Source organism: Oryctolagus cuniculus, chromosome 12 (assembly GCF_964237555.1).
Source record: "Oryctolagus cuniculus chromosome 12, mOryCun1.1, whole genome shotgun sequence".
NCBI lineage: Eukaryota > Metazoa > Chordata > Mammalia > Lagomorpha > Leporidae > Oryctolagus > Oryctolagus cuniculus.
In genome coordinates, this window is record NC_091443.1 from 53,811,026 (window position 1) to 53,835,331 (window position 24,306).

Here is a 24,306-nt window from a genome sequence, read left to right on the forward strand (position 1 = left end):
GCCCATGTTAGGCCTGTCACCTTCATCAGGAGGACAGATCTGACTCCTGGAGGCAAAGTGAGTAAATACATTTAATGTCACAACAGTATCATAATAATAGTAATTACATATATAAAGTCTGCCAGTCCCACCCCACCCTCCTATAATGGTTTGCATAGCTCCATGTCCTGTGACTCCCCAGAATGGAGTCAGCAGGAACTCCAGGTGATTGGCAGATGTGAGTTCCCATGGGTAAGAGAACACAGGCCGGCCGGGGAGCAGTGTCCTGGGGGTATGTAGCGTCCTGATACCATCCCAGCTCCAGGGTATGAAGGCAAGCAGGTGTGGTCACTCTGGTTGCTGCGGGAGAAGGCACTGAGCTGGGAGAGCTAGAGGCAGCGTGGCAGGGGAAAGCAGTGGTCCACAGGCCTCCTCTCTGTCCCGAAGCACAGGGAAGGAACCGTGTGCTCTTCCAGCCCTCCCTCGGGTCCCACCGCCTTCCTGGCCCACAGTGTGCCGAGAGCAGGGGCTGCAGGCAGGCTCTGGACATCTCTAGAAGCCAGGAGAGAAGAGGGAGGTGTGTTGGGTGAGGGAAGCAGCTGAGTCCCTAGCAGCTAGGGAGGGGGCAGGAGGAGGAGGAAGCAGTGTTGAATATGGTGGTGGTGGGGGCTCAATGGTGGCTCACCCAAGTCACAGAGGCGTGGTGGGGTCGCTCAGGGCTCGGGCGTGACTCTGAGGGAGAGAAAATGTGGATTTGGACCTGTTCTCTTCCACTGCCTTCCCTCTTCCCCTGCAGTTGCTGAATTTTGCTAACCCAAGTCCAAGCCCAAGTCTTGGGCATTCTCCTCTCTCCATCTGCTCCAGCACCATGCTCCCTACTGAAGATTTCTTTTCTCCTCTGGCCTTGATGCCTGTCATCCAGGGCTGGGGGACAGGAAAAAGGCACATGGAACACTAAGTCCAGTCTAGCCTTGGCTGGGAGCAGATGGCTGGTTCCTTCCCCTCGTCCCCTGCACCCTCCACCCCTGCTTGAATCTTCAGAAAAGCCCACCCAGACAGTGACCAAAGTGATCAGCCATTCCCAGCCTTATTGCAGGAACCTACCTGCCGGGATAGCCCTAAGATCCCGCCACTGGCCAGGGTGGGAGTGCTGCTCCCGGGGTGGGGGGGTTGCAGGCCGGGGCTGTTCCTTGGTCCTGGGGACACATCTCCGGAAGAGTCAAGTGTTTCTGGGGCTGGAGGGGAAGCTAGGGTGAGAGCAGGGTATAGGATGCCTCCAGATTACCTTAAGCACCAAGCTGCTCCATCAGGGAAGAAAAAGCTCCATAGCAACAGGAAGCTGTGAGTCACCATAGCAATCCGGTTGCAAGAGAACCCCCCTACCAAGAGGCAGGAAACTGTCAGCAGCATCATAAGAGCAACCAGGGAAGAAGCGACAGGAAACTACAAGGGTTGCCGTGGTGAGCCAGGAGGGTACACCGGGAAGCTGAGGCAGTTTCCATAGAAACCCAAGGAGCGCTAGAGAGAAAGGTACAGAGGAAGTGCTTCTTAGCAACAGGCCGCTGTAAGCATCGCCCTAGCAACCAGATGGGAGGCTCTTTTAGCAGTGGGGGAACGGTCCCTAGTTGTCATGGCAACTGGGCTACTTGGCTAGAAAAAGGAGTCGCTCGGCAGCAAGCAGCCTGAACATCACATGATGACCCAGCTGTTGGGATCTACCCCTGGAGAGGGGCCTCACCCAGGGAAATTTGCTTGACGTCCAGATCCCAGGCCTCCTCCTCGACGCGGGCGGGCAGGGAGCAGGCTCCCGGCGAGAGGCCGGGGAGGGAGGGGCCGGCATGCTCAAAGGATGACACGGCCACGGAGGCCCGGGTGCGGGCGGCTGCAGAGAGTGGGGAGTTGGGGGGGGGGTAGGGTGCTGGTGTGGGAAAGCCCTCCTGGCTCCCTGGACGACCCTCTGTCTCAGAGAGAGGGCCTCCCAGTCAGTCCCACAGATGCTGGGGAAGAGATGTCCACTCCTTACCCTTCTTTCCACCAGGCCTCCCCACTGCACCCTCATTGTCAAGGTCTTGACTCTTGAGGGCCTCCCCCAGCACCCTGGCCCTCACCTCTTCCCGTGAGCAGGGCGCTCAGTGTCCGCTCCCCCAGAGCTTTGATGTCCAGGAAGGGTTTGTTCCCAATGCCCATGGAGACCATCTGCTGCACTCGGAGCTCTAGGGAACAGAGACCCTGTGACCAACCTCTGCATCCCCCCCCCCCCCCAAGCCCAAGCACCCAACTCTTCCGTTTGGTCCCAATTCCCATTCCTTCCTCTCATTCCTCCGGTGTCCCCGGCTGCTTTGTCTGCTGACTGTCGTGACGGGGATGGTGACAGTGGTCTCTGACTTTCTCCCTTGTGTTGCGCCCTGTGCGTTGGGCCTCCCCGACACCTTCTAACTTCTAACACGGTGCTCAACTTCCTCCCTGTGTCTTGGACATCAAGAGCATATTCAGGGCTGGTGAGTTAAGCCACTGCTTGCAATGCTGCTATCCCATACCGTGGCGCCAGTTCACGTCCTGTCTCCGATCCAGCCTCCTGCCAATGCGTCTGAGAAGGCTTCAGGTGTTGGCCGCGTACTCCAGGAGGGAGACCTGGATGGAGCTCCTGGCTCCTCACTTTGGCCTGGCTCAGCCCTGGCTGTTGTGGCCCTTTGGGGGAGTAAACTAGCAGATGAAAGGTTGATCTCTCTATCTCATTCTCTCACTCTGTCCTTCCATCTTAGACAAGAACAGGGAGCTGGTGCTGTGACACAGCAGGTTAAGCCTCTGCTTGTGATGCCAGCGTCCCATGTCAGAAAGCCAGGTTTGAGACCTATCTGCTTCCCATCCTGCTCCCTGCTGATGTGCTTGGGAAAGCAGTGGAAGACAGTCCAAGTGCTTGAGTCCCTGCACCCATGTGGGAGACCCAGGTGGAGTTCTTGGCTCCTGGCTTCCATCTGGCTCAGCCCTGCTGATTGTGGCCATTCAAGGAGTAAACCAGTGGATGGAAGATCTCATTCTGTCTTTCAAATAAATAAAATAAATCTCTCTTTACAAAAAAAAAAAAAAAAAAAAAAAAAAAAAAAAACCCTCTCACACCTTTACAGCTACAAAATGCTTCCTTATTTAATCCTCCCTAGGACACTAAGAGGCTACCATTATTTGATGTTTCAGATGAGTGGAGTGAGGTTCAGAAAAAAAAAAAAAACCCACAAACAGACCTAAACCAACCAACACAAAAACTAGTTCACATCACAGAGCAAGTAAGCGGCACCTGTTCTTAATCCAGCCCAGTGAGTGCTTCCTCACCTCCCGCCCAGACATTTCCTCTTGCCTCCCTGAAATTTGCTTGCTTTTTCCTTTTGGAAACCCCGAAGGTTAATGTTCATCTCTGCAATCTCTCAAGCCAGACCCTGAACCTTCTCACAAGTCCTTTCTCACGCTGTACCCTGTCTCCCCAGGCCATCTCCACATGCCACAGAACACTTCCTACCCCAGCCCTGCCCAGTACCCTTGTTGTGGGCTGCCTGTCTCCACAGCAGCTGGGCAATAGAACTTGTCCACTTGAGTTTGATCTCGGGTGAGGATGCCTGCAGCGTGTACGCCTCTCGTGCACGCCGCCGCCGAAACCACAGTTCAAAGCAGAGTCCGCTGTCCCCGATGTTTTCTGTCAGCCCCATGTCTGCAGTCTGGGGAAGGGTGGAGATGGAGACTTCTGCCCAGGTGGTACCACGGGAGCAAGCCCTACGCTGGGCCTGGTTTCTAGCAAGTGCTCAGGAAGTGCCCAGCACCTGCTGTGTGCCAAGTGTTCTCCCTTCAGCGTTCCTGACCTTCATGCCCAGAGTGGAAATGAGGCCCAGAGACAGGAAGCACATGGCCTCAGGGCTCATCAGAACTTACCAAAGCAGAATTGAAGCCCAGGTACATGTCACTCCCATGGGAAGCCTTTTCTCTATTTAAACTGCCACTGAAGAGCTGGAACCAGTGGGAGGGGGACAAAGCCTGGGCTCTGGTGTCATCCCACACTGTCTGATCCAGGACCGCAGGTGGCTGTGGGCACTGATCTGGGTACCCAGGCCGCTTCTCTAAAGCCAGCCTCTCGGGTTCTTCCCTTTGGTCAAGTTGGGCTATATAGGAGGCTACTCCAAACAATTCATGGAAAAAAATGAAATTAAAGGGTAAGCTTAGGGGCTGGTGGTGTGGTGCAGTGGGTTGAGCATCTCATCCTAGCTGCCTGCTAATACACCTGAGAAAGCAGTGGAACATGGCCGTGAGTCTCGGCCCCTACATGCACGTGGGAACCTGGATGGAAATCCAGGCTCCTGGCTTCAGTCTGGCCCAGCCCTGGCTATCGTGACCATTAGGGGAGTGAATCGGAGGGTGGAAGACTCATTCTCTCTCTCTGTAACTCTATCTTTCAAATAAATAAATCTTTAAAAAGAAAGACAAGTTTATTTTGGTGCAAATTGGTTGAAATGCACAAGTTTTTCAAGATATGCATTATCCAAGACTTTTGAGACACCCCTCTCTCTGCCCTGTGCATGGCTTTCAAAATATTTTGCACCCAAATAAATGTATCTTTTCATTCCATTTTTTATGACTTTGCAGAAGTACCTGCCTATGGTGTCCTTCCCTGTACTCAGGGACTGCTAACTCCACAGTGCAAAGGGCCTTCTGCACTCGGTCGGGGGTGGGGGTGGGGGAGGGAGAGTATCTCCTATGTGAGCCAAGAGGAAAGCCCCAGGAGGCAAGCCCCTCACAGGGTCTCCAGCACCCTACCAGGTGGCTGGTCCCAGCCTAAAGCTGATTCTAGAAGATGCAGATGCTGAACCTGGGTTAGGGTTCAATTTCCAGGAACGTTCTGAGTTCTCAAGAACAGTGTGACTACCATCCCCCGGCGGCCCTGCCCGCCCCAGCTCCAGCAGGGCAAGTACCTTAAAGGCTTGTTTGTAAACGAAGGTCTCGGAGCCGCCCTCAGGGCCTTTGAGTTTGCTGAACAGGAGGAGATGCTCAAAGAGGAAGACGTGGCGCAGGCACTTCTTTCGGCCACAGATGACAGTGAAGGGATCCCGATGCAAGAGCTGGCCCTGCTCCTTCAGGTCTATCTGGGGAGAGGAAGCAGAAAGGTCATTGGCCCTGGGCCCTTGGTGCGTATTTTACGGGGGGTGGGGGGGTGGGTCAGAATGGATTCATAGGCCAAGGGGCCAAAAGTACTGGTTCTCAGACAGAGGCTGGCAATTAGGGACGCCTTCAGCCCAGAATGCGGGCGCTGGCTACCATGCACAAAGCCCGGCTTCTGAAGACAGAAAGGGGCATTCATTGCATGGCAAGGTTTGCAGCCTCCTGGGTGTGCTGGGGACCCAGGAAGAGAATCAGCAAAGAACTGAAGGGGAGGGGGTAGAACAGGCCTATTCCTCTAGGAGCTGAGATTCTAGACTGTTCTAAAAAACTGGGGAGGAAGAAAAAGGTATCCAGATGCAGGAGGAAGCAAAGTTTATAGGGAAAGGTAAGAATTAGGGAAGGGGGGGCCAGTGCTGTTAAGCCTCTGCCTGCAGTGCCAGCATCCCATATTGGAGCCGGTTCGAGTTCTGGCTGCACCACTTCCAATCCAGCTCCCTGCTAATGTGCCTGGGAAAGCAGTGAAAAATGACCCAAGTCCTTGGGCCCCTGCACCCATGCAGGGGACCTGGAGGAGGCTCCTGGCTTTGGATCAGCACAGCTCCAGCCGTTGCGGCCATCTGGGGAGTGAACCAGCAAATGGAAGCCCTCTCTCTCTACCTCTGCCTCTCGGTGACTCTTTCAAATAAATAAATAAATCTTAAAGAAAAGAATTAGGGAAAGGGGAGGAGAGCACAGGCAGAGGCAGGAACATGGGAGGTTGGGCAGGACACAGATGAGGCTCGGTCAAGTTCACTGACGCGGTGATGAGAGCTCAGAGTCTGCAGCCCTGTGTCCTGGGGTCTGGCTCTCTCGTCAGCAGCCCACAGGGCTCTAGGCGGTCTGAGTGGTGACTGGGGCCGTGGCATGGCCTCACCTCACAGCCTCGTACTGCCTCCACGGCCAGCAGGTCTCTGCCGCGGACCTCTTGCTCCCGGAGCAGCTGCACGGCAGCCCCAAGGGCCTGGCGCTCAGAACTCAGCTCAGGCCCAGCTTCCCTCAGGAGCTCTTCCAGGAGCCGCCCGTACCGAGCCAGCTGCTCCAGGGGCTGCTGCAGGGCCCGGGGCAGGGCAGGGCCTCCCTCCATGGAGCCCTAGTTGGGGGGAGACAGAAAGGCATGAGGGGAGAGGCTGAAGCCTGTGGGGGCCCAGCTCTGGGGGGAAGGTGGGAGGGACACCAGCCTTTTGGGTGCAGATAAAGGCCAGATACTCCTGAAGCTTAGGCCAAAAGCCACTGCCCCACTCCCGGGGAAGCAAGCAGGCAGAGGGCCTGTACGAGAAGCCGCCGTCCTCCAATCCTAAAGGGGGGATGCAGACAGGAATCCTTTATATTGTCTCGGTTTTCACTGTGGCGGTCACGGCCGTGATGGGGTCTCTGGGTGCCCAGCGCTCCCTGTGACTTAGATACAGGGAATGTCGTCCTCATTTGCAAAAAGCGGCCCAGAGAAATCAAGGCTGTAGCCCAGGGTCCCTCAGCCAGACTGGACCAGAAAGTGCTGGTGGCACCTGGCGGCTGGTCCCACGCCCACCCCACCCTCAGCGCTTGTGGGACTGTGTTGGTAGGTGGTGTGATCCTCGGGACATCCAGGAGAGCTTTTCTCCCCGAGGGGCTTTGGGGTCTGTGGGTTAGGTCTCCCCGACCTCTCTTGTCATGAGGGCTGGACAAAGGTTACCTTGGTCGGGGGGCTGAGCAGAGCCAGGCCACTCTCCAGTTTGTGCCGGTGCTTCACGTACTGGGCGTACAGGCTGAACTGGTCCCCCTGCAGGGTCAGGAAGAGGTCAGGCGTCCTGGTGCGGCCCCTCGCAGGCTGGCCTCTCCCTCTGCCCCCCCCACCCTCCCTGCAGCCCAGAGGCAGCAGAGGCTCCTGGGAGCACTCAGCTGCAGGGGAAGGAAGCACACTGAGGCTGAGGGGAGCAGGACAGATGGGGGGTGGGGAGCTGGAGAATGGTGGGCCACCCATGGGTGCAGTGGGGCAGGAGCGCGCGGAGGGGAGGACCTGCAGGTGTTTTAGAGGGTCACCCACATGACGAAGGAAGCAGGCTCCGATGCGCAGGGGGTGGGCAGCACAGCCCTGAAGCTCCCTCAGAAAGTGGGTGCGGTGGAAGCTGCGGAGCCTCTCCCGGACACTGAGCGCGGCAGCCCAGGTGCCCCGCAGCTCAGGGGTCAGCTCAGGCCCGGGAGCTGGCACTGGCTCACTCAGCACGGCCACGTACTCCTGCTCACAGGCAATCAGCTCGGACACCAGGCGCTGCTGGGCACTGCGGGTACAACAGGAGTGGCAGAGGATGTGTTGCCGGGGCACAGGAGGGAGCCACAGCCTCCACGCCCGTCATTCTGGCCAGACAGCTAGCTGTGCCCCTTGGGCAGCGCTGGGATGAGTTCTTACCTGATGCTTCTCTTGCGTTCCATCCGAGGGGTGCCTCCTCCCCAGGGCCCGTCTGGGCCCCCGGCCCGGCCCAGGAGCACATGTTCCCGCGGAGAGCACGTCCTGTCTACCACCTCGGTGCTGGTGACCTCCAGGCCTCGGATCAGCACGGCCCTCGGGGGCCTGCCCTCGGCGTCTGGGGCCAGCTCAGGGCCCTCCTCTGCACAGTCCTCCCCACACGGGGCCAGGGAGCAGTGGGATGGGGCTGCCCGTGGCCCAGGGCTCCCAGGGAGCAGCAGAGAGCTGAGGCTGGGCGAGGGGCTGTGGGGCCCCCGATGGGCGCCCCCGCTGCTGGCACTGTCCGCCCGCCGTCGCCGGTGGCTGCGAGGACTCGCCTCTTCTCCCAGCTGTTGCTGAATCCTCCGCTCCAGCTCCTGGCAGCGAGCCCGGCAGCGGCCCCATTCTCGCAGCGCTGCTGGGCTGCCCAGGTCCAGGGCCAGGGCCCGCATCTCCTGGAAGGTGCCAGCGCTGGGCTCTGGGGCCCGTCGCAAGGCCAGGGCTGCCAGCACGGCCTCTCGACCTGAGCCCGCTCCTGCCAGCCTTGCCGAGCCCTCGTCCACCCACTCGTGTGCCTACAAAGCCAGAGGGATTGCAGAGGGGAGAGAAAGGGTGAGGACCTGGGCTGCTTCCAAACGTTGCCCCGACAGCTCTTTTTTCTGGCTGATGGCTTCCCAATGCCCATCACTCTCCGTCCTCTCTCATCATCCCCACATTGCTGCCTAACCTGACCATGTCACCCAGAGCTGATCTGGTGACACAGGAACCTAGATAAAACAGCTAAGAGGAATCCAGAGTTCATAAGTGGCAGGCTGGTTTCTAAGTGCTTTCCCATGTTGTCTTATGCAACCCTCATGGCAACCCTATGGAGGCACGCTCAGGCTGAGTAGCTTGTCCCAGGTCATTCTGCAGGTAGGTGGCAGAGCTGAGCCAAAGCCAAGGACCTGGGCTCCTGAGTCCCTGCTCTTAGCAGCAGCCTGGTCAGCCTCTCCAGGCAAAAGAGAGGGAAAGGGTCCAGGAGGAGGCGGCTCTGCACGCACCTGCTGGAAGAAGCGCTGCAGCCTCAGGGCCCGATGGAGACCACTCTCCACCTGCTCCAGCCGCTGCTCAAAGACATCCAGAACCTTCTGGGAAGCGGCGTCCTCCTCCACGGCCAGGGCCTCCCGTGCCTGGGCCAGGTGCTCCTGGAGAAGGGAAGCTGTGCTCAGCCCTGGTCCTCACTCGCAGCACGCCTCCCTCTGCCATTCCACATGTCTCTGCTCACCGGCCCCACACCCCCTCCTCACCTGAACCTCACTGCTGAAAGCCCGGAATCGCAGCTCAGTCTCCTGCAGGGCGATCAGGGAGTCCCCAGGCACAGCGAAGATGGCCAGCTGCTCCTCCCCAGGGCCTGAGAGCCACTGTAACACCTGAGGAAGAAGGCGTGGGAGAGCAGGGGGCTGTGAGGGAGGAGGTGGATGGTGGGAAGGGGGCTGGCGCTGTGGCACAGCAGGTAAAGCCACTGCCTGTGACACCGTCATCCCATATGAGCACTGGCTCAAGTCCTGTGCTCTACTTCCAAGCCAGCTCCCCACTAATGCGCCTGGGAAAGCAGCAGAAGATGGCCCAAGTGCTCGTGTTCCCGCCTCCTACGTGGGAGACACGGGTGGAATTCTGGGCTCCTGGCTTCGGTCTGGCCCAGCCCTGACCATTGCAGCCATCTGGGGAGTGGACCAGCTAATAAAAGCTCTCTCTCTCTCTGTCTCTCTCTCTGTCACTCCGCCTTTCAAATAAATAAATCTTCAAAATAAATAAATAAAAAGCTAACTCCAGCTCTCCAACACCCCAATCCATAGAACAAGGGGTGAACCATTTCATCTCTTCTATAATGTGGCACTGATAGCTGGAAATGACAAGGGTCAAGTGAGAGGCTGGGCAAGAACTCTTTAGCAAAGCACCAGAGAAGCTGAGCTGGAAGGAAGCATTGAGGGAGGCAGGTCAGAGCTCCAGGGCTATGTCTGGAGGGTGAAGTAGGTAAGACTGTGAGCCAATGGCAGGATGAGGGTCGTTAAGTAATGAGTGCCCGGTGGGCGGGGTCCTAGGCACCAGGCCTGGGAGACGAGCTGGAAGGTGGCTGTGTGTGTTTCCAGCTCTAGTTGCTTCCTATGGGGCTACAGGAGCTCTCATGCTGGTTCTGAGATGTTTGACCAAAAAGGGACGGTAGTTCTTCCCTTTGAAGAAAGGTTGGCAGGGGCCGGCGCTGTGGCTCAACAGGCTAATCCTCCACTTTGCGGCACCGGCACACCAGGTTCTAGTCCCAGTCAGGGCGCCGGATTCTGTCCCGGTTGCCCCTCTTCCAGGCCAGCTCTCTGCTGTGGCCAGGGAGTGCAGTGGAGGATGGCCCAAGTGCTTGGGCCCTGCACCCCATGGGAGACCAGGAGAAGTACCTGGCTCCTGCCTTCGGATCAGCGTGGTGCACCGGTCGCAGTGCGCCGGCCGCGGCGGCCATTGGAGGGTGAACCAACGGAAAAAGGAAGACCTTTCTCTCTCTCTCTCTCTCTCTCTCTCTCACTGTCCACTCTGCCTGTCCAAAAAAAAAAAAAAAAAAAAAAAGGAAGAAGAAGAAAGGTTGGCAGCTGGGGTTTGACAGCCTGAGAATGTTCCTGACAGCCAGTGCAGCAGCACCACCACTTAGATAATCCTTTGCCTAATTCATTTCATCACCCTAACCCACTGTGAGTTCATTCCCACGCAGATTCCGCGGAGGAGGCCTGGGAACTCAGAGGAGCGTCACAACTGGCCCAACATCTGAACACCTGGCAGAGCTCGAACTCAAGCCCTGCACTGCCAACTCCACATCGTGTTTGTAAATGGCGCAGGGGTGGGAGAGAAGGAGCAGCTGATGAGCAAGCAAGCAACACGTAGGTGCAACTCCCTGGATACTGCGAGACCCAACGTGCAGAAGCCCCAGGAGGGAGAAAGCCCTGACCCTCCTTGAGCAACGCCCTTGAGATGACCTTTCCCCAATGCCCACTGCAGGCCCATGAGTGACTGCTCCATGCTTGGGACTGAGGAGGCACAATGAGATTTCAAAGATGCCCCATCCACTGTAGTGTGGACGAGAGGCCAGCTTATCCCCGAACCTTCCCTGCAGAGGCCCCTGGTTCTTCTGAGAGGCTCACAATGCCACTTCCGCTAAGGTGGAAGGAGGTGGGACCTCTGGGGTGGCGGTGACAGTGCCTAAGGAGTTGAGGAAGCATGTCTGGTAGTGGAGTTAGAACCGGTGTCAACAGACCTTGATTATTCTTAAGCTAAGGAAGTAGGTACTCCAGTCAGTCAGTCTTTCCAGAACCCCCTGGGGCACCTGTCTTTCCTGGTACTGAGATATTCCCACTCTCTTGGTAAATCCACATTTTCCACGACCAACTCCGAGGCAGGTGAGGAGAGAGGGAGGGGCAGGCGAGAACAGCATCACCTCTGAGTGTCAGTGGGAAAAGGCATGCAGGAGGCCAGGCTCGTAGGCTGAGTGAGGAGGACGCGGGGGCCCAGCTCACCTGCTGCAGTCGGTGCAGGCGCTGCCGCTGCTCCTGCTGCTGCACATGCAGGTTGGACAGGCGCACGAGCTGGTGAATGGCCTCGTCCACCTCCTGATAGAGCATGGCTGGGCCCGGGCCCTCCAGCCTGCGGAGGGAGCAGCAGAATGAGCCATCACCCTAGCTGAGATCTAATTCTGTCCTCACATCCCCTCCAAGGGATGCAAGCATGAGAGGAGACGTGGCATAGACGGATCAGCGTGTGGGCCAAACTCAGACGGCCTGGATTCGAACCCTAGCTCTTCCATGTCCTGACTGATCTCAGCCAAGACATGCAACATTTCTAATCCTTCCAATTCTTGTTTGTATTGGTAATTAGCACACAGAGGTGTCGTGGAGGGTCAAAGCGTGGCATCCTGCCCAGATGCATTTGCAGCAAGAATGCTCTGGCAGCTCAGGTCTGTTGGCAGCGCGCCTCTGTCTCCACCTCTCACTTCCACCCACCGCCGCACACCCATGCCTCGTACTTGCAGCTGTGGGTAGAGCGCAGCCTCATCAGGATGGCCCCACCATCCCTCTGCAGCGCCGTCAGCCGTGGATCCGCCAGCACCTTCTGCAGGGGCTCGGGCATCCCCACTGCCTCCTGGGGGAAAGGCAGCAGGCAGTTGACAGGTGGGCTCCCGCAGGATGTCCCCATCCCTGTGGCATCCCCCGTTGTCCCATCTCATGTCGTACCTCTCCCTCGGGCTCTGCAGCTCCTTCCAGCTCCTCAATGGCCTGCCGTATAGAGGCCAGCACGCCTCTGCACAGGCGGCACAGTCTTGCCACTTCCTGAAAGCCACAGGCAGGAATCATTAGGATAAAGACCCTGAGCCCCAGGGGTGGAGGAGGGCCGGCCCCCTGCAGACATCTCTGGAGGCCACGCTGGGTTCAGTTCCTGACTCTGTTGCTTCTGAGTTGTATGACTTTGGCAGATCCAGAAACCAGAGAACCCTCAGCTGCCTCAACCGTGAGGTCGGGCTAAGACAGGATTTTTTGTGTGTATGTGTTTTAAAGAGATGATGTCAGCTGAGCACCTAGCACGGGCCTGGAACATTGTATAGCCTAAAGAATGTGAGTCCCTTTCTGTCTCTGCTGGGTCCTCACCTCACAGCCTCCTTCCTGCTCGTGCAGGGACGCTTCCCCTTTGATGGGTAACTCAGAGACCATGCTACTGACACCCGCCTAGGCTCTGTTCAGACTAGGCTTGTTCCTCTCTTTTTGAGCCCGCAGCACTTAGATTCAAGGGCTCCTGGAATAGAAGCGCTAGAAGGACCTTTTCAGGTCTTAGCACGATCGCTGCACTTTGCAGATGAGGATCCCAAGTCTGGGTGTTAGTGCATTTCCGGGAGTGAGCTAAAGGAACTTGTCATATGGAACAAGAACCAGCCTTCCTGCCTCTCAGGGCTTTCCAAAAACCAGCGACACGGTCTTCCACTCTACTTGTTTTACGATGTGTTTCCCATCAAGTAAATCATGGGCTATGTAACATCATGTTGAGAATTTATTTGCCCTATTCCTCCCATCTTGCAAAGAGCCCACAGAGCTCACTATTTTGCTCAAGGCTTGTGAGCCACAAATATTTGTTGAGTGAAACAGAAAACACTTTTTCCCAACTCCATGATCACGTCTCTTCTCTCTCTCCTAGATGTCCTCAGCTGCGTCATTCCTGGCTCCCAGTGCCCTGTGTCAGGGAGGGGAACTTACCTGATGAATCTCCACCCAGTGGCTGGGAGAGGGGTCCCTGTGACCTCCTAAGTCCCACTGCAGCTCTTCTGGCCTGGCCACCCTTTTCAGATCATTCTCTGACAGCAACTCCGCACCCTGTAGACATGTGAAGGCAGATTTCTGCCTGGGTTCCAGGTATCCAGAGTTCAGTACAGGGCCCCAGCCCCAGTTTCTTTGTCCAGTACAGAGTTGGGGGACTAGGTGGGAGTCAGGGGTTCAAACCTGAAGTCCACCAAGTTCAGTGGGAGCTTCATCAGGAGTGAGAATCAGCAGCCGCTGGATGAGGGGAGGGTCTCCTGAGTCCTGGGGGCAGACGAGGGAAACCGCCTTCAGCTGTGGGCGACTGGGTGGCCTGGAATGGCCACGAGGGACTGCCTGTCTCAAAGCATGGTTACCTGAAGCTGACTCAGGACAGGAGTAAGTGCCGGAGGCAGTGAGGGTGCTTTACGAAGGTCCAGCAGGACAGACAGCCCCAGTCTCTGTAGATCAGGCCTGTGGAAGCAGGAAGAGCCAAGGAGGCTCAGAGTGTGTGTGTACGAGCGAGTGTGTGCGCATGTGTGTATGCCAGGGGTAGCAGAAAGAGCAGGCCACAGGCACAGGGTCTGGTTTTAGTGTCAACAATCCTGGTGAGAAGTTAGTTCCTGATACATTTTAGGAGCCACAGGCATAGGGCCAAATCCAGGTGTGTGTGTCCAACAGGCAGTGACTTAACAATTAGGAGTCTAGATTCACATGGCTACTGGGTCAAGGAATCAAGGTTGGGAAAGTCATGAATCCTATGCCCTGGAAAAGTGTGAACTCAATGCCAGCCTGTAGCATGGTACCTAACAGGTACTTGGAGCCTAATACATGTTGTATTTAAGTGAGTGAACCAATGTCCTGCTCATCTAGGTGGCATTCACAGGATACCGAAAGTCAATAGTACTGATTCTAGGACCAGTGAAGGTATCCTGGAGGTGAAGGGTCAGCAAGGCCAGAAGCCAGAGGCTCGACACTCCAAAGGCTGAAGGTGGTGTCTTGGGGGTCAGAAGGCTGGTGCCCCGAGAAGGAGGTCAGGTCCTCGCGACTCAGGAGGTTAACGTCCAGGGTGCAGCACTGGGCTGCGGTTACCTGAGCAGTGAGTGCAGGTAATGAAGAGCAGTGCCCAGCGTGTCTCGGGAGGGTGGGGGCTCCGCAGGAGGGCACGGTGGGGTAATGGTCAGTAGAGCTCGCCCACTCTGGTCCACCCCTCCTGAGGACACAAAATGGCCAGGCTGTCCTGGCTGGGAGCAGTTCTCGGCTACCTCCCTTCCACCCCGCCTCCCTCCCGAGCCCCCCCTTAGCTCCTTCTCTAGGCCCAGCCCCCAGCCCTCCCCACACTGATGCCCACTGACCAGTCAGGATGAGGAAGCCAGATGCCATCAAGTCCCAGGCTATGTCAGGGTCATCAGAGACAGAGAGCGGAGGAGCCTCTTCTGGGCTGCTGTCCCCTTTGACTTCCTGCACAGTCTCTAGGGGCGGTGGCAGAGGGTCAGACAGGAGCTCTTCTGGGCCTGCGGGTCCTGCACAGACACAGCAGAGCTATGAGCCCCAGGTGAGGACGGCTCTAGCTGCTGTGCCCCTCACCCTACCCCTCCAAGCCTGACCTGCCCTGGCCCTTGCAGCCTGGGGCTCTGCGCCGTCTCACCTGCCAGACACACCGGGCCCAGCCCCTCCTGCTCGTTCTCTCGGGCTTCCGCTTCCGTAGGCCCACAGGCCTCTGGGGGCCGAGGCTCCTTTTCATCCGCAGGCGTGAGCTCCTCTTTTGGCTCAGATTCAGACTTGCCAGAGCCTTCGGGCTCGTCCTTTCCCAAGCTGTGTTCTGCAGGCTCCTGCTCATTTGCTGCAGGCACACGGGCCAGGGCGTCCTGGGGGCTGGCCTCTTCCTTACCTCCAGGGCTCAGTGGGGCACTGTCCCCTCCTCGGCTAAGAACACCTCTGCCTGCAGCTCGCTTCTTTCTCCTGTTGCCTTTGCCTGTTCTCCGAGGGGTGCCAGGTGGTCCTTCAGCCCCCTGGCCGGCTCCTCCCCCAGCCTCCCCTGGCATCGGGGGGCAAGATTCAGAGGCTTCCCCCAGGGCCTCAGCGGGGGGCTCCAACGCTTCTACAACCGCTGCTTCTGGGAGAGACTCGGGTCCAGGGGGAGACCCTGGGGAGGCTCGGGTGCTGCTCCCCTCACCGGGTGGGCGTGCCCCAGCCTGGTCCCTTAGTCCCAAGCCCTTCTGGTGCATCCACGCCCGATGTCTGCGGTGCCGGCCTTTCCCCCCTGCGCCCTTGCGGGTGGGGACTGTCCTGGTCCTGGAGAGGCCCGAGGAGCCCTCGGCATCGGGGGGACTCCCGCGCACGGGCAGCGTCACCTCCACCAGCTCCACGTACTCGCCCTCGGGCCCTTCAGCAGGGGCGTTGTGCCCATCCCCGGGACTCCGCGTGCCCAGTGCCTCCTCAGGCAGGGGAGGGCTGGGAAGCCCTGGAGGTCCAGAAGGCAGTTCTGGGGGCAGCGTGCTCGGCCGATGTCCAACCATGAGGCCTCCTTTGTGTACAAACCGTGGGCATATGAGCTCAGCCCAGGGCAGCCGCTGAATCCCAGAGGGCGCAGACAGCAGGCAGGTACTGAGGCGACCTGTGGGCCGGTCCTTGTTGATGCCTTGGAGCCACTCAGGTGTGAACAGGTAGGCACAGGCCTCATTAGGCACGGGCAGCTCCTGCACCCGCCCACCCCCTGGGGCCAGACACTTGAGTGCCAGACGGGGCGCCTGGGCTGCTGAGGGTACCACTTGCAGGTAGAAATCTCCCGGGCGCAGTAGCTGCCAGGGTAGGGCTGCTAGCTGCACCACCACCTGCTCGTGCAGGCAGAGGGGCCAGCCCTCATGGAAGAAGAGGAATCCACTGTACTGGGCCTGGAGAGAGAGGTGGGAGGCTGCACTCAGGCCTCTGCTGAGGAAACCAGCAGGAGGCGGGCAGTCAGGATGGGTTCCAACCCCAGGGGAACAGGAGGAGACCTCCTGGGGTGTTCATGTGACAGAGAAGAGATGGGGACTGCTCAGTCTTCTGCTGGCAGGAAGCTAACTCCGTGTGCAGGAGGGTAAAAACCAAATCACTGCAAAGACACCATCAGCAGGTGCCATTGTCTGGGGGAAATCAAAGACTCCCGGCAGGTCATTCTGTCTGGAGAAGTGAGAGGTCTCTGCTGAGCCATGTCTCGGGGAGGCAGGATCCTGAGAAATTCCTATGAGTAGAGAAATACCTGGAACTGGGTCTGAGGGTCAGGGTCTTTGGGAGTCAACGTGTCCTGCAGGTCCACATCTGGAGGAGGAGTGAATGAGTGTGTGTGTGTGTGTGTGTGTGTGTGTGACTATGAGTGGTCACGCCTCTGAGGATCAGTTTGTGGGAGGTCAGCAAATGAGGCTCCAGTACCTCTTTGGGGACAGGACTAGGGGATGCTGCTTCTCCACTGGGTTGGGGGCAGAGGGGAGGAATTAGCCTGGACAGTTTCTGAAGTGAGGCAAGTGGGCCCTAGGGGAGAAAGAACAGGGATGCACAGCCACTCACACAGGCTTCCTGCTGGACCTTGGCAAGCAGGTGCTTGGCTGGAACCAGGAAGTCCAGTGTATACCTCAGTGCATCCTCCCGGTAAGTCCTCTCCACAACCTGGAACACCTGGCCCAACAGTGTGGGCGCTGTTGCCTCGAAGGGTGGGTACAAGGCAGCAAGAGTGCTCTGCACACAGTCTTCCACTGGCTCAGGCTCCTGGGAGAGACAAAACCAGGCTACTGTCTCCTAGGGATCAGCCCCAGCATGGCACCAGCACCGATCTGCTGGCGGTTTTGCCCCCAGGGCCTCACAGTGCAATGTATACACTCAGGGAATGCTGGCTGAATAAGCCCAGGGTGCTGGGCCCATTGGCAGAGTGCCCAGCGCTCTGCACACGGGAGCTCTGGGACCTTGCCTTTGGAGAGCCGGGGAGAATCTGTGGTGAGTACCTCTGCTCAGGACTGTTCCTAGTGCCTGTGAATCAGGGTGACTGCACAGGCCCTCGATGGGGGAGAAGAGACAGGCAGGGGTCAGCGCTGTGGCATAGTGGGTAAAGCCAGCGCCTGCAGTGCTGGCATCCCACATGAGCACTGGTTCAAGTCCCATCTCCTCCACTTTCAATCCAGCTCTCTACATTGGCCTTGTGAAAGCAGTGGAAGATGGCCCAAGTCCTTGGGCCCCTGCACCTGCGTGGGAGACCCAGAAGTTCCTGGCTTCTGGCTTCAGATTGGTTCAACTCTCGCCGTTGTGGCCATATGGGGAGAAAACCAGCGGATGGAAGATTTCTTTTTTCTCTGCATCTGCCTCTCTGTAACTCTTTTATTTGAAATAAATACTTTTTTTTTTTTTTTTTTTTTAAAGAAGAGACAGGCTCCTGGGTCATCAGGAGTTAATGGCTGGCAACTCTGGAGGGTGGATGGACGGGTCCAGACAGCCATCACAGAAGACATGAGACCCCCATCTAAAGTGGAGGTGACACCGTTATATCGTAGGGACTGTGGCTGGGAGGGAAGCAGGAGCACAGAACCCTGTTGGAGACTGTCTGGTCTTTCCAGCACCCCTCTTCTGCAGTGGCTCTAAAATAATCACCCATTCCCGGAGCATGTGGATTAGGTTACAAAGAACTGGGTGGGGGCAGTTGAAAGAGGGGAAAGTTACAAAAGCAACAGGCCGGGAAGCCAGAGGGAGGCCTTCGGCATATGCATCCAGCCAAAACTGCAGTGGAACCTCTCTTCCTGCCAACCTTGACCTGGAGCCACTGTCTCAGACTCGGCCTGCTCCATCCAGACCTGCCTCCCTAAGTCAATCAACGGGACATCTTTCTCCAGCCCACACCCCAAACTACCTCCCCTCGGGCTATTCTTTCGCAAGCTTTTTTTTCTTTCAAGAGGGCCTTTGAAGTGCCTCTTACCAGATTTCTTTGCAGTAAAACGCGCCAAGGGGATGCTCAGTGCGGTGTTTACCGGGGTCTCTACCCGGCCCGAGCCCCCACGCCCTTCCTCTGCCCCAGGACAAAGCTGCATTTTTCTTGTGAGTCCCTGCAGCCAGAGCGGCCCGCTGGCCCTGACACTCAACAGCGAGACCGGCCACTCCAGCAGCTGGCGCACAGCGCGGCCGCGCACAAGCGGGCCCCAAGGTGTGTGGGCGAGCAGACAGACCCCCAGTGTTCCCGGGACCTCTCGGCGCTGCGCGCGTGGGTGAGGGGCGGTGGAGACGCGTGGGGGTGAGGCCGAGAGGGCCGTGCGCTCCAAGGCCGGGAGGAGGGGAGCTGGAGCCCGAGCAGCCAGGCAGCTGCAACCCATTAGGGGCGGTGAGCTCATGGCTGAGCGAGAGTCTCAGCCACAGGAAGCGGCAGCGGCAGGAGGGGAGGAGGGGTCTGGGGCGGGAGGCGGCGGGAGGGAGCACGGAGAGCGGGCTTCCAGCCGGCCGACACCAAAGAGGAGACCAGAGAGACTGAGTCAGCTCTCCCTGGCCCAGTTCCTCTTTCTCCGTGCTCCAGCTTTTGCGCAGGGGGTGCCTTTCCCTCGGCAGAGCAGCGGTCTGGGTGGTGCGCCCGCCCCTCCTCCACTCCCAGGAGGGAGCGCCCCTCGGCAGCGCCGCTCCCCCGCCTTCGCTGTCTGCAGCGAGCGCCCCCTCGGCCGCGGCCCCCCTTGCAGCGGGCGCACTCCCTGCCAGTGCCCACTCTTGCAGCGGTTCTTCAGAGAGTACTTCTGGAGTGAAAGTTCCCAGGACGGCGCTCACTCCTGCCGGGGTGGGCTTCCAGCGCCCTGGGCCGCCGCAACCAGGGGCCTCTACCTCCTGCAGGGAGCTCCCAGGCGCCGTTTCTGTCCCCAGCGGCGGGCGCTCCGGGGCACTGTCCCCCCCTCCCCCTGGTCTCCAGCCTGCCGGGGCAGCGCCACGCCCCTCCCCCTGGCACCAGGGACCCTCTTTACCCCCATACGTCCATCACGCCGAGGCAACCCCTTTCTCTCTGCGGGAATTTCCCTTTTTGGCCATGCCCCTGGCCCCGGCCCAGCCACAGCTGTGACCAGTCCCCCAGGGCCGGATGGGTGGGCCTGCCTCACCGGGTTGGGGACTGGGATGGAAAATGGTGGTTCCAGGCAGGTCAGTTCTCATGACCCGAGGCCGGGCCCCTCCAAGGCCGCTTCAGAATCCCCCACCCCCACCCCGCAGGGGTCTCCCGCGGGTAATGAGTTGAGAGCGAGAGGGGGAGGGAAGAGCCAGCAGAGGAAGGCTCAGGTCAGGGCAGCGCAGGGCGAGGAGGCATGCAGCTCGAGGGGGAGACCCAGGGTAGGGGACGGGGCAGGGGCAGGGGCAGAGGAGAGGAGGAAAAAAGAAAGGCCGAGGGCCGCGCTCGCGGGGGACAGAGCCAGACTGCGGGGCAGGACCGACACAGCGAAAGAAAGCAGGGAGGGGGGGGATGGGAGGGAGGGGAGTCCCGGGCGCGCTCCACAGTGCAGGAGGCACCCGGCTGGGGGCCCGGGGGCCCGGAGCGGGCTGCGCGAAGGCCGAGGGGGACCCAGAGGCTGCGACGCGGGACTCACCATGGCTCGGCACCGGGCCGCGTCCGACGCTCGCGCGGGCGGGCGGGGCCGGGCGCCACCGCCTCCCTCCCGCCGCTCGCGTCTCGCCGGCTCTGGCTGGGGGACAGCTCCGGCCGCGGTGGCGGCGCGGCCCGCTCGGGCGCCCAGGCCGCGGGGCCCCGCCAGGGAGGGCCCAGACGGCCGCCCTGCCCCGCCCCGTCCCGCCCTTCAGCGCCCGCCCCCGCCGCCGCGCGCGACCCCTTGTCGGGACTCCCTCTGGCTCGCTAAGCCGCGGCGCGGCTCCCCCGACGTCTGCAGCCAATCCGCCCGGCTCACCCGAAACCTTCCTTCCTTCTCCGCCCCGCCCTCCGGTGGGCCGCCCGGACCCTCACCCGCCGAGGATGCCCCTCTTTTCCCGCCATCGCCTCGCTCCCAGCGGGATCGGTGTAGCCTCCGCCTGGGACGCTCCGCAGACTGGGGCACGCGCCAAGTTCCCTGGATCTCCTGCTGAGGGCTGGGGTCGTTCCACGGCCGGAAGCTTCCTGCCTCTGACTCACTGGGGACCCCCTTCTCTCCTCGGCGGCCAGAGTTTGGCGGGTCCAGACGTTGGGAAGAGACCCCCAGGCCCCAGCCCGCTGTGGGTCCTGCGGAGGGCCGAGACACTCGGGGATTCCCCAGCTCCCCAGGGACTTGTCCGCCCTCCTCCTTCGCTTCCCATCTTCTCCGGCCTCGAGCTACGGCCTCCAGGCTACGACAATGGGCTCCTCTGTGCTGGCTGGGGAAGGCGGGGGCGTGGGGGAATTGGGGAGCGGCGGAGGCCTGGAGTTGGGGGGCGGGGGGATATCGCACTGAGGCCTGCAGGGCCTGGGATCAGGATCCTCCCGTGCGGGCTTTGGGAAACTTTTTGTGAGCTCTCTGCTCGCGGGCCCCTCCCTCTCGCACCCCCAGCTCCTCCTCTTTGACTGCAGAAGGCACCAGCTGCCCAGCTGGACCCCCAGGATTGTCCGCCAGACCCTTCTTTCTTGCAGGGGACAATAGGGTCTCAGCGGGGCTCAGGGCGATGGGAATGAGTATCTGACGCGCTAGACGGCAGGGCAGACTAGCTAAGAAAGCCAAAGTCTCCCACCCACCACCAAACCGTGGGCGTCCTCAAGAAATGAAAGCTCCGGGAGCCAGCAGGGCCGGGGGAGAGGTAGGCACAGCGGGGAGATGCCCCGCCTCGACCCTGAGCCCGCACTGGAAAGCCCTGCTGTTCCCTTCCAAAGGAGAGCGCTGGCGAGGGGATGGCGGAGAGAGGGGCGTGGCCGCCCTGTCTTGGGGGCTGCGGTTAGAACCCTGTGTCTCCTGGGGTGCCTGCATTGCCTGGATTCCAGTCCCGGATCTGCCTGAGTCCAGCTTCCTGCTAATGTGCACCCTTGGGAGGCAGCACATGGTGGCTCAAGTACTTGGGTCACTGCCACCCACGTGAGAGGCCCAGATTGAGTTCTGGGCTCCCAGCTTCAGCCTGGACCAGCCCCAGCTATTGCAGGCATTTGGGCAGTGAATCGGCCCACGGAAGGTGTCTTTCTGTCCCTGTCTCTGCCTTCGCATTAGAAGAAAAGAAAAAGAGGCGGGTTCCTACAGGGCTGGAGGCTGGAAGCGCCGCGGAGTTGTTGGACCAGCCAGAGGCGTGGCCAGGTCGTCCTGGGGGACGGACTCTTCCCGCACTTTCTCCGCTCTGTTCTGCTGGGTCTGGAAAAGGAAAGAAAATGTTCATCTTTCTTAGCGGCGAGAAGAGCCCTTCTGTTCCATGGCTTCAAAAGCTATCTAGGGCAGCAAAACCCAACCCATCTTCCTAGCAGAGATAGTGCCACGGAGATGGGGCTCTGTACAACAACAGGTTATGGCATCCTGGAGTCACTACCGTTTCCTTGTAACTGGGGCGCGGGAGCTAGGAGAACGAGATGGTGCTACCCCCTGGTGTCCACACTGTAAATACTGCCCAGTAGCCGGTTACAGGGTCAGCAGTTAAGAACCTCTTTGGGAAGATCTTGTATAAACTTCACTCACTCTCTCAGATCCAGCTCCCCCATTCTGGCTGTTGAGGGAGTATGAACCTTCTCTTACCAGGTCTTCTAATTCCTCATTCTCAAGCAAATTGGGGAACACTTGGCCACTGAGTTCAAGCTTTGGTAACTAGGTAGAGGCATATAAATTAAGCTGCTTATGGGGCTCCATGAGCTCCTGGAAAAAGAAGTGAGTCATTTTTCTTTCTGTGGAAAGACAGAGAGCTGCTGAGAGTTTCTGAGCTGGTGGAGTGAGGGAGTTTGGATACAGGGTCTGGGATGCAGTTGTCTGCTCTTTTCAAGAGTTTTAAATCTGTGCTAAATTACAAAGATTTATTTTAAGTAAGTGACACATATGCTTACAGTGGTTAAATGCCACTTTCTCAAAGAATGCAGGCTTTTACCTAAAAGATTGTGTGTGTGTGTGTGTACACAATAGAGTCTGTGTTGATGTGTGTGCTTCTGGTGGAAGGATATGAAGGGATGAGGTTATCATGGAGAAATTAGAGGCTGTGACAGGACCCAGCTGCATTCACAGACATTTGTCACCATATTTCATGAATTTCAGATTCTTGCGATCTTCTCCAACTTCTGTGTTAACGGATGAAATTCCGGCTTCCTGAAGTGAAGTAATTTGTTCCAGGCTACACAGTAAGTGAAAAGGCCAGGACTTGAACCATGGCTGTCTGATTCCAGAACCTTCACTCTCAATCTCGTAGTTGTAGGGCTTCATCTAAGCTGTCAAAGGTCATAAAAGAAGAGCTTGGAATACTACATCACCTTTTCTGCCACTGAGCCATCATGCTAAAACGCATTAACGTTGGGTGCAGTGCTTAAGACTTCATTTGGGACACATGCATCCCATATTGGAGTGCCAGAGATCAAGTGCCAGTTCTTCCACTCCTGATCCAGCTTCCCACTAACAATGCACACTCTGAGAGGCAACAGGTGATGGCTCAAATACCTGGGTCCCTGCCACCTGCAGGGGAGACCTGGATTTGAGTTCCTGGCATCTGGCTTTAGCCTGGCTTGGCCCTGGCTGTTGTGGACCTTTGGGGAGTGAACCAGTGATGAAAGTTCTGTGTGTATGTCTCTCAAATAAAATGCAAATAATGAATAAACAATTTTTAAAGAGCATCTTCCCAATCTTGAATTCAAATTTTTAAAATAAATCTTTATTTTATTTATTTTTTTTGACAGGCAGAGTTAAACAGTGAGAGACAGAGAGAAAGGTCTTCCTTTTCCATTGGTTCACCCCCCAATGGCCGCCGCAGCCGGTGCACTGCACCGATCTGAAGCCAGGAGCCAGGTGCTTCCTTCTGGTCTCCCATGCGGGTGCAGGGCCCAAGCACTTGGGCCATCCTCCACTGCACTCCTGGGCCACAGCAGAGAGCTGGACTGAAAGAAGAGCAACCGGGACAAAATCTGGCGCCCCCAATGGGACTAGAACCCGGGGTGCTGGAACCGCAGGCAGAGGATTAGCCTAGTGAGCCGCAGCATCAGCCAAATAAATCTTTATTTTTTTAAAGATTTATTTATTCACTTGAAAGTCAGAGTTACACACAGAGAGATGGAGAGGCAGAGAGAAGTCTATCCATCTGCTGGTTCACTCCCCGATTGGCCGGGGCTGCATCGATCCAAAGCCATGAGCCAAGAGCTTCCTCCAGGTCTCCCACTCGGGTGCAGGGGCCCAAGGACTTGGGCCATCTTCTACTGCTTTCCCAGGCCATAGCAGAGAGCTGAATTGGGAATGGAGCAGTCGGGACTCAAACCGGTGCCCATATGGGACTAGAACCCGGGGTGCCAGCGCTGCAGGTGGAGGATTAGCCTAGTGAGCTGCGGCGCCGGCCTGAAAGGATTTATTTCTAAGAGTGATAGATATGTACCCCTGGGTTAGAGAAGAAAATACACTCCACTCCTGCTGCTAGACTTACAGTGGAGGAATTTATAGGTGGAATACTTTCCAAGAAATTTCCAGTATGGCTCTTATGGAGAAGTAGCATTGTTGTAACACGGGAGAAGGCGGAGGAAACAGCTGGGTCTGTAATGTTTATTGCCTGGTTTCCGTGCACCAAGAGCTGTAGCAGCTGCTCTAGATAGGGTTGGGACTTTAGGCTGCTCACTGTTTATCCACCTGGAGGGGACGGTGACTAGGACTAGGACTCTGCTCCAGTTCTGTGCCTGAAGTTGAGCAGCTCCGTGGAGGATCACAAAGGGGATTTCAGTGACAGACTTGACAGAACATGTTCTTTTTTTTTTTAAGATTTATTTTATTTTTTAAAGATTTATTTATTTATTTGAAAGCCAGAGTTTCAGAGAGAGAGGAGAGGCAGAGAGAGGTCTTCCATCCGATGGTTCACTCCCCAGTTGGCTTCAACAGCCGGAGCTGCACCTATCCGAAGCCAGGAGCTTCTTCCGGGTCTCCCACGCGGGTGCAGGACCCCAAGGACTTGGGCCATCTTCTACTGCTTTCCCAGGCAATAGCAGAGAGCTGGATCAGAAGAGGAGCAGCCGGGACTCGAACTGGTGCCCATATGGGATGCCGGGGCTTCAGCCGAGGGTGTTAACCCACTGTACCACAGCGCCATCCCCAGAACATGTTCTTGTTCTTTGTACCTTCCAATGAAACTGGGGACCAAACCTTACTTATTTTAGGCTGAGAAATCTGTGAACTATATCAATTCTGTTTTGGTTTAATTCTCCATTAGTTTTGGTTTTATTTGGTAGTATTCCTGTGAAAATATACAGTTTGTGGCCAGTGCCGCGGCTCACTAGGCTAATCCTCCGCCTTGCGGCGCCGGCACACCGGGTTCTAGTCCCGGTCGGGGTGCCGGATT

General features: G+C 57.9%; 1 protein-coding gene across 8 annotated transcripts; it reads right to left on the reverse strand.

The window, feature by feature from the left end:
* Positions 1-58: 58 nt before the first annotated feature.
* On the reverse strand, positions 59-20,096 carry ARHGEF40 (Rho guanine nucleotide exchange factor 40). 8 transcript variants are annotated; one of them, XM_070053931.1, is made up of 24 exons: positions 19,817-20,092; positions 16,420-16,617; positions 14,522-15,767; positions 14,229-14,396; positions 13,966-14,086; positions 13,251-13,347; positions 13,078-13,158; positions 12,835-12,951; positions 11,824-11,919; positions 11,616-11,731; positions 11,110-11,236; positions 8,863-8,985; positions 8,617-8,760; positions 7,541-8,151; positions 7,178-7,412; positions 6,827-6,913; positions 6,032-6,247; positions 4,932-5,102; positions 3,509-3,686; positions 2,088-2,192; positions 1,718-1,861; positions 1,084-1,214; positions 665-711; positions 59-339 (listed from the first exon to the last, which is right to left on the reverse strand). In XM_070053931.1, the coding sequence occupies exons 1-23, from the start codon at positions 19,844-19,846 to the stop codon at positions 670-672; spliced, it is 4,584 nt and encodes a 1,527-aa protein (XP_069910032.1). In that variant the 5' UTR covers positions 19,847-20,092; the 3' UTR covers positions 59-339; positions 665-669. The 8 variants fall into 8 exon arrangements, with proteins under 8 accessions (XP_069910032.1, XP_051678565.2, XP_051678563.2 ...); XM_051822605.2 differs by having other exon boundaries at positions 59-531; XM_051822603.2 differs by having other exon boundaries at positions 59-531; positions 1,084-1,226; positions 19,817-20,085.
* Between the last annotated feature and the right edge of the window lie 4,210 nt (positions 20,097-24,306).

What these genes read in the sequence shown, in the direction of transcription:
- ARHGEF40 (XM_051822603.2), bottom strand. Translation starts at nt 19,846, where the DNA reads ATGGCGGGAAAAGAGGGGCATCCTCGGCGG. An exon ending in CTGAACTTGGTGGACTTCAG is followed by an intron (nt 12,952 to 13,077) that starts GTTTGAACCCCT and finishes ACATGTCTACAG; the next exon opens with GGTGCGGAGTTGCTGTCAGA. An exon ending in TGCAGCGCTTCTTCCAGCAG is followed by an intron (nt 8,152 to 8,616) that starts GTGCGTGCAGAG and finishes CTGGCTTTGTAG; the next exon opens with GCACACGAGTGGGTGGACGA.